Raw genomic sequence first — 8,836 nt, 5'->3', positions numbered from 1 at the left:
CTGTTTTCCTTCTCCACGGGGCAGCGCTAGGAGCAGGGACACAGAGCTTGTGCCGACACGGAGGAGAGGCAAGTCCCGGGGGAAGAGCGGCTGCTAGCTTTGCTGCTCAGGGCTTAATGCACTAAGAGCCCAGCTGATTCCTGCTCAGACGCAGAGGGAAACTGCAGCACTCGGGGCAGCCGGGCACTCAGTGGTGTGTTTCCCCACACCATGACGGGACAAAGGTTCAGGAAATGCATCTTCCTTTGCCTGCTGCCCTGGAGCTGCCTGAGCTTTGCCTGGAGCCATGCTGCTGGGCCCGGGGCCGCCTCACCTCGTGCGGGACAAGTCAGAAAGGGGCTGCCTAGAGACGCTGCCAACGGGACCGAAGTGCAGAGCAACATCTCAGGTACTTAAATGAGCGCTCTCCTGCTGTCCCTCTGCGGGCTGCCTGGGGCCCCTTGGTGCAGGCACACAGGAGAAGGGCGCAGGGACGCGGTGGTGAAGGCATGATGGTGCTTCTCTCCTTGCACACAGCGGCACTCCCAGGCCACGCATAGGGGCCACAAGACTTTGTGTGGTGGCCACAGCAGCTTCTGTGATATGGGTGAGATGTGTCACACTAGAAGCAGTCAGGAGGCACGGGGAGGAAACTTGACAGCTAATGTTTTCCTTTGAGAGTAAAGTCCTCCTCCATGTTGATATCTAAGCATATCATGATGGACCAGCTGTCCGCTCAGGGTATGGGTGCACTGTACACATTCCTATCCCTAGAGGCTGAGCTTCGACCCTTGGGAAGAAATGGAGATTTTTTTTTTTTTAAGCACAAATAATCTCCAGCTGCTGAGGGTGATTATTCTTCTTTAATCCACTTTACAGGGCAAAGCATGCGCCACTACCCAATGAGTGAGATATGGCCTCAGGGCTGCTGTGGGGTGACCACCCATCTGGGGCTGGTAGCAGCTCAGAGAGCCCATGTCATACTCCAAATCATGGTGACTATTGGCAAAGGTCATAACAACCAGTGCTGGACAATGTAATCACACGAGATCCAGCCCAGACACTCAGTGGTCTCCCTGGTACCGCTGAAATTAACTCATACAGACATCTGCACTACCTGTTGACAGCACCGCTGAAATTAGAGACAGTCTGATCTTACTCAGTCTGATGTTCCTTGTAAGCCCCACTGGACTAGATGCCTACACCATCTCAGTAAAAGCAGAGGGAATCAGACATTTCTCTCATATTAGCTTTACTATTCTACTTGGAATTCCCCATAAAAGTTACCCCTAAGCTCGATAAAGCACATTTCTGCTTGCAGGTTTTAAGCTTGGTAAAATTAGAGTTGATCTGAGTGTTTTCCTTTAACTTAGGATATTGATACACATGATACCTGCTACCACACTTTCTTGGCCTCTTTCTTGGTGGTAGAATATCTAGGTGGGGGGATTGGCAAGCACACATTCAGACTACCATTCTTTTTGGAGCCTACCTAATTTTTGGCTCTCCCTAGGTATTAGTGCAATGCAAAAGAGATGGTCTAAGCAGGACAATTAAGTAGCTCTGAATAGCTGTGAGTTACAAACTAGCTAAAAAAATTAAAGGCTGGGAAGAAAAAAACCTCTCTCTCTAGCAGAGAGTAATAACTGTTTCTTTGTTTTGAGTTCCAACCAACAATATTCTCCCAGAATATTGTATTATTAAAAAATATTCTCTTCCTTTCTCTCCTAAAAATTGTTCTCTATGTACTCTCTGCAGCCGGCACCTTTCCAGTCACATTTCTGCTGTTCGGCAGCTGCTCACACTGAAGAGTCTGCAACTGAAAAACTTACTTTCCAGATAAAGCTGCTAGACTTTCTAATGTATTTCCTTTGGACTATGCAAAAAACCACACACATGTGAAAAAAACCCAATGAGAAAGTCCCAGAGGCTTGCAGGTCCCGCAGGAGTGACACAGGGGCCTGGCAGCCCTTTCGACAGCATCACTGGGTGGGGGCGTTTAACATGTCCCCTTCTCTCCCAGTGCCATGCACGGCTCTCCCCCCGCCACGCTACGGACACTACTACGTGGACAGAGGCTCAGGCATCTCCTTGGGCTCAGTGCTCGTGTACTGGTGCCAGGAGGGATACCGGCTAGTGGGCAGCCAGAGGCTCGCCTGCCTCCGCCGGGACAGCACTTCATCCTGGAGCCACCCCCCTCCGCAGTGCCAGGGTAAGGACCCTCGGTGGGACCCAGCGCAGGGGCTCCGGGGCCACGGGGGCAGCGCTACCTCGGTGGGGCCGTGCAGTCTCCGGCCCTCACACGGGGGCTTCCTCCCTCCGACCACGGCAGCGAGGGCAGCGGGAGGTGGGGGGACCCGGCCACCCCGAACGGGGACAAGGGAGGTCCAGCTTGACCCCGTCAGTTGTGGCCAGCACCATTGAAGTGCCTGCCCCAGCAGCAGCACCGCAACAGCGTTTCAGGAGCTGCAGAAGGCAGGGGCCTGCCAGGGGGTGAAGGCACCTGAGATCAGCTCAGCAGATAACCAGACCTTCCCTCATTCCCAGTAGCTGCTGCTCAAGTCATCAGGCCGGGTCAAAACCTGGTGCCTGCTGACTCCTGACTCCTGGTGCCAGGCACAGGGAGTCCAGGGCACTGCCAAAAGCTTTCCCAACAGGAGGAAAACTGAACTTCACAGTAACCCGGTACATACTGAGCACCTGCCAGTTGCAAGTGGCCCTCCTTAATACATTTAAACTTTTTCTTTTCTTTTTAGCATTTTAACTTTTTTCCCTTTTTAGCTGTTTTATTTCACCATTTTGCATGTTTTCTTTTTTTCATTTTTCAAGTTTTTTTTCCCTTTAAACTTTTTTCCCTTTTTAACTTTATTACAATTTAATATTTTTCTCCTTTTCCAATTTAATCTTTTTCCCTTCTATTTTTAGGGCCTAATTTCTACTACCCTTATGCTTTATGCAAGACACATCAAATGCTTTATATTTTCTGCCCCGTGTGATTATTTTATATTAATCATCTGAAAAAAATATGATGTGTTAATATGGTTTTTTTTTCCATCAGCTTTCTGGTGTATTGAGCCCGCGTGGCATCACCCACGTTCACCATTAGCTTTTATAATGATTATTAATAAATATTCTCTGGAACGTCACCTTGCGGTTTACCTGCAAGGGTGCCGGCGGCCGGGAGTAAGGGTGGGTCCCTCTCCCCGGCCCCGCTCACCGCCCCTTGCCTTGCCCGCAGCCGCCCCGCAGCCCGCGGGCACCGGGTCCCGCTTGGCGGTGGCGGCCGCGCTGCTGAGCGGAGCCGTCATCCTGGCGCTGTCCGTCTCCTTCGCCGTGTGCTGCTGGCGGGACAGGGCGAGGAAGAGCCGCGGGGGGTGAGTACGGAGGTGGTGTGGGAGCGGCGGCGGGGGTTGGCAGCAGTGAGGAGCAGCGGCGGCAGCCGGAGGAGCGTCGCTGCTGCCATCTGCTGAGACACGCGGGTCGTGCCCACTCGGGACACTTGAGACCCACTTGTGCCCTTTCACAACCCTCCTGCTCACACATCTGGAACTATCAAGCATAAAAAAAGTTAAACCACTGCTCCAAAGCCAAGATATGCTTGACTGTGGAAGGGGTTTCCATCAATGGGGATGCTGATGATGATGATTGTGGAGGGGGCTGCTCTTACATGCCCGAGGAATGGGATGCCATACAGAGGGACCTGGACAAGCTGAAGTAGTGAGACCACGGAAACCTCCTGAGGTTTAACAAGACCAAGTGCAAGGTGCCTGAACCTGGGCTGGAGCAACCTCAGGTATCAACACAGGCTGGGGGATAACAGATCAAGAGCAGCCCCACTGAAAAGGACTTGGTGGATGAGAGGCTGACCCTCATGCTGGAACATGACCCAGAAATGGCACTCACGGTACAGAAAGTCAATTGTATCCTGGGCTGTATCCAAAGCAGGGTGAGGGAGAAGATTCTACCCCTCTGCCCTGCTCTGGTGAGACCCCACCTGCAGTGCTGCATCCATCTCCGGAGTCCCTAAAGCATGAAAGACATGGACCTGTTTAAGGCACAGAGGAGGCTACAGAGACGATCAGAGGGCTGGAACACTCCTATAAGAAAAGCTTATTCAGGCAGCAGCAAAGCCTCTAGGAAGATCTTATAGCAGCCTTGTAGTACTTGATGGGACCCTACAAGAAAGAGGCGTAGAAGCTTTTTAACAGGGCCTGTTATGATAGGACAAGGGACAATTCTTTTAAAGTGACAGAGGATTGGCTAAGGTTGAATATAAGGAAAGTGGGTTTCTAATGAGGGTGGTGAGACACTGGAATGAGTTGCCCAGAGAGGCTATAGATGCCCCATCCCTGAAATATTCAAGGTCAGATTGGATGGAGCTCTGAGCAACGAAGGTGTCTCTGCCCATTGCAGTGGGGTGACTTTAAAGGTCACTTCCGACCTAAATTGTTCTATGATTCCATTAGCTTGGTGATCTACAAAAAGCTCCCCATTATCAGAGGAAGAAGGGAACAGACAGTACATGGAGGACGGCTAATAGGAATATCACTTTCCTGAGGCTAAGTTCAGTACAACTGCACACAGCCCAGGGCTGGGAGGAAAAAGGAGAAGCACTCTTCTCTGGAAATAGCTGGGAGAAAAGTCATGGTGGGAAGCAGGACTGGACAAGCAGAGGTAGCAGGGCTACAGTCACAGAGAATCATTTCTGCAGCAGCACGGCCTGGCATACACTACAGTCCAGCAAGGCTTCTTCCTGAGCAAAGGATTACAGTAACAAGGACCGTGCAGCCTAGGAATACACCTTAACCAAGAGCCTAACTCATAATCAGAAGTGCACAAGGACAAGGAGAAAAAAAAAAATCCCTTCAAGCAAGAGAAAGCATCTCAGTCTTTCAACAGGCACCAACCATACCCCTCCCCATAGGCCTGCTCTTCCCTAGGTGGGGCATCCCTTTTCTGCAGGGCTGAAACAGCACCAGTCCTCGGGGTAAAAATCATTGGGTGACAGCATTGCCTTAGGACACAAACATGCCAGATCTTTCCAGGGGTGTGAGCAAATAAAAGCCAGACCACAGAGCACAAAGAAAGCACCTGCACGGGCATCTCTCTCTCACCACCTGGCAGGCAGCAGCGGAGAAGGCAAGTCAGAGGATGGAAGCGTGACCCCTCCATCCCCGAGAGGGGCAGGAATGCTTTTGGCAGACTCAAACACTACCACCGGCGCGATTACCACCTCTCAGCCGTCTCCAGCTCTGTGTTCCCAGGGGCATTCGCAGGCTGCAATAACCTGGCTTTCCAAAGGTACGGTTCAGCACCACACCCTGCCGCTGCCCTCCCAAGCTCCTCACACACAGGGACGAGGGCTGCTCCCAAACTGCCCGGAGGCAGGAGCAGGCAGCTGGGAAAAATCTCGCGTCCCCTGAGCAATCAGTGCCCTGCTTCACCCTCTGACCCGCTCCCCACCTAGCCCCCAACAACAGTGAAACCCTTGCCCGCGCTCTTTTCCAAGGGGGAGGGAAGCCCGGGGCCCCCCTTTGCTCTGGCTCAGCATCACCTGGGTAGGCTGCAGCCTCCTTACCATGCCCTGTCCCGCTCGCCTTCCCCAGCAGCCCGGCCCAGCAGAAGGTGCCCCCGGAAAGATGGCGCTGCGCGGCCCGGGCGCTGCCGCCGGCCGGCCCCGCCCCGGGCAGCCGGCCCGGCCACCTGCCCCGCGCCGCCCCGCCGCCGGCACACCTCCGCCTGACCTGCTGCCCCTCCGCCCCGCCCGGACACAGCGCCTTCTGCCAGTCGGGAAAGCCGCTCTGAGAGCTTCAACTACCACTCCGCTTCCTTTTTTCTGCTTTTAACGCTATTAACTCCTCGAGCTCAGGAAAGAATTTCAGAAGGGCCAATTGCTGCACCTGGGTTTTGAAACGGAGAAAAACCTGTCACTTTATGCTGAAAGACAATTTTTTATATAACCTTTTAATTTCCCTCCCATGTCCAGCAGTGCACATTTCAAACAGGAGTTTCTGGCTTATAAACTTCTTAATTGATCATTGATCAAAGTCAAGTCTGAGCAGCCCCAGATTAACCTAAAGTCTATGTGTAGACTTCTAGGTTTTGCACGAGTCTGATTTTCTGTTTAGGGCTTTTTTAAAGGCTGAAAGTGAAAACAGTTACCAGGAACAAAGAAGGAGATTAGATATCTGGAAGCATTTACAATTAATTGCAGTTGAATATAGATAGAGACTTAAAGGTTGTTTATGTTGGCATTCAGAAGTAACCATATCCTCCCACTTCTATATGGACAATCTTTGACTTGGAAGATGTATTGACAAGAGGGCAAAGCTAGCCAGTCAAGGGTTAAACATTAATTTATCTTTAATACAAAGTACTTAGCACATCTGAAAACAAAGAAACAAAGCAACATCCCCCTCCAAAAGAAAAAAAAAAAAAAAAAAAAAAAAAAAGAAGAAAAAAGCTCAACCCAAAATTAACCTCTTGGGGATTTTTCATCCTTTCTCTCCAACATTAGAAATTCAAATCATATGTATCAGTACCCATAGCAGGACTCGAAGAGCGAACCTAAGCATCATGAATTGCATTCAAAAAGCAATGACATTATATTCCTGTCCAACATTTCCTGGGTGGAAGTCCAGGGACGTGTTCCAGGAGCATATGCAGAGCCTGGCCAGGCAGCTTCAGGACACCTCGGCCCCTGTTTGCACCCCAGGACAGACCTATGCGCCCTGCAGCATGCCTGAGGCACTCTGGGCACACGGGGCTTGTTGAGTAGTGTGGCATCGGCTCTGCACAGAGGTGCTGCTGTACCTCGGGAGGCGCTGAGGTGTCAGAGGAGGGGCTGGCAGCTCCCAGAACTGCTGCATGCGCGGGGCTGGGAATAAGGAGCACTCCAGCATGCCCTGTTGGTTCAAGCATCCAACATGCAATACTCAAACAATCCTGCTACAAAGGCTGAGTTTTAGTCTGCTGACTTCATTTCTGTTATTTGCATCACATTTCACGGAAAGAAGCCTTAAAAAGATGCAAGGTAGCACTTCCTTGTGATAAGAGAAGGTTTGACAGGAGATGATGATACTGCTGCCACTTTTCCCTGGCTAGGGACACTTTTTTTCTATTTCTAATAATAAAGGAATCTGTTCCAATTTCAGCTCCTAAGTAATTTTTTTTCACATGACCAAGCTATGAGAAGTCTGGAAGCAGGTGGTAAAACTTTTACAGATCCTTGGAAAATGATGATGTTGACAGTGGCCATTTACCAGCAACTGCACAAGAAGGAAGAAAAAAAATCTTTAATTCTCTTAAGGCAACTGATGCCTTAAAAAGGACAGGGAAAACAAGACCTGCTCTGAGCTCACTTGCTAACCTTACCTTCTCCTCCCTTTTTCCAGCCAAGTCTAATGCACAGGGAGGGGAATAATGAATAATCCTGTTTCCAAGGTAAACTGCTCAAAAGAAAAATTGAATAGTATGGGAATGAGACTCTTCCTATCTATTTCTTTCTCTGTTCCTCTCTCTTGTTATGTTTTAATGAATCAAAAAATCCTCACTACAATCTTCTCTCCGCAAGGAGATTTTTGTTAAAAAATACACCTGGGACTCTGTTCTTCCTTGGATCTGAGTGAGGCTTTAAAACCAAAATGGTGATTTTTTCTTTTTTTTGCTACATAATATTAGAGATTGACACCTGCTTTCACTATAAACTGAAATTATGCACATTGCAGATATAAAAATCTTTTGCCAAACATGTCCAGAAAGTTGATTTGTCACATGAAGTGTCATGACAAAAAGTTGGCATTTTCAATAAAAAAACTGACACAGTAGTTTTTCAAACAGAGAAAATTGTCAACTTGAAACAAGCATTTTATACAATTGATATTTAAAAAATTATTCACTTGAGAAAATTGAAAAGTTTCCTTGGAGTAACATTTTCCTGACTTTTTTTTAATGCATATATGCAAAGCTCAGCTTCCTAACACAAGTCTTTGATCCCAAATCACTGTCGTAGCCACGTTTCTCCAGCAAGGAAGAACACACAACCAGGTCTTCCTCTAAAGTCATCTCAAGATGAGATGAAAACCAAGAGAAGAAATATGGGTTAAGGGCAGGAAGGTGAGCTCTGCTACAAGTTTCCCTATCTACCCTTTAGTCTTTGCCTCAGTTCCTTGGACCAGTGCAGCAAAGAGCTCAGTGAAAGTGTGAAGAGCCACGCTCAGCTTCAACTCAGGAAGGCACCATCAGTGAGGCAACAAGAAGCACAGTTACCATTTATTAACCAAATGAGGAGGGAGGAGGAAGGCAACTATATAAAAGGTTTAAGTAATTTGTAAACTGGAAGAAGCAAACCTCTTAGACTATAATCTAATCCCATGCATTCTTGCAGAGGTTCCTGTTGGAGCCAGCATCCACTGAACCACAGATAATTTTTTTTTTTAAATTTAAATTATATACATTCAATATCCTGCAGAGAGCTGGACCTTGGAACTGAAGGAAACCATCTAAAGAGGGATGGAGATAGCTGCAAGGCCAGCTCATTGCCCATTCTGTCCCAGGCAAACCTCACAAGTAGCAGCTTTCTGCAGAGGGTCTGAACAAAGCACTCCCAGTTGGTACTTTTTTTAAATAGGATTTTAAGCTTCAGACTCCACACTGTAAACCTCAGCCTGCATCCTTATCTCAAAAGAAACAAGTTCTGGTCACAACTTTAAATTCCCCAGTGAAGGTTGGTGTACCAGCATCCTGCAACTGTTTGGCACTGGCAGAAGAGGTCTCAGGCTATCTGGAGAGCTGGCCAAGATTAATGCTGGGATCTGTAAACTCCAGATGCTAAAGACATGAAACTCTAAAAACACAC

The 8,836-nt window shown here is 48.9% G+C and overlaps 1 protein-coding gene across 1 annotated transcript; it reads left to right on the top strand.

Annotated features, from left to right (window-relative positions):
- The first annotated feature begins 210 nt into the window (after positions 1-210).
- On the top strand, positions 211-5,784 carry LOC144246290 (uncharacterized). The gene is made up of 6 exons (XM_077783157.1): positions 211-388; positions 2,003-2,191; positions 3,218-3,353; positions 5,104-5,363; positions 5,447-5,537; positions 5,586-5,784. The coding sequence occupies exons 1-6, from the start codon at positions 211-213 to the stop codon at positions 5,782-5,784; spliced, it is 1,053 nt and encodes a 350-aa protein (XP_077639283.1).
- The last annotated feature ends 3,052 nt before the right edge of the window (positions 5,785-8,836 follow it).

Source organism: Lonchura striata, chromosome 5 (assembly GCF_046129695.1).
Source record: "Lonchura striata isolate bLonStr1 chromosome 5, bLonStr1.mat, whole genome shotgun sequence".
Lineage (NCBI taxonomy): Eukaryota > Metazoa > Chordata > Aves > Passeriformes > Estrildidae > Lonchura > Lonchura striata.
The sequence above is the reverse complement of the archived record's forward strand: the minus strand, read 5'-3'. Positions and strand labels throughout refer to the sequence as shown.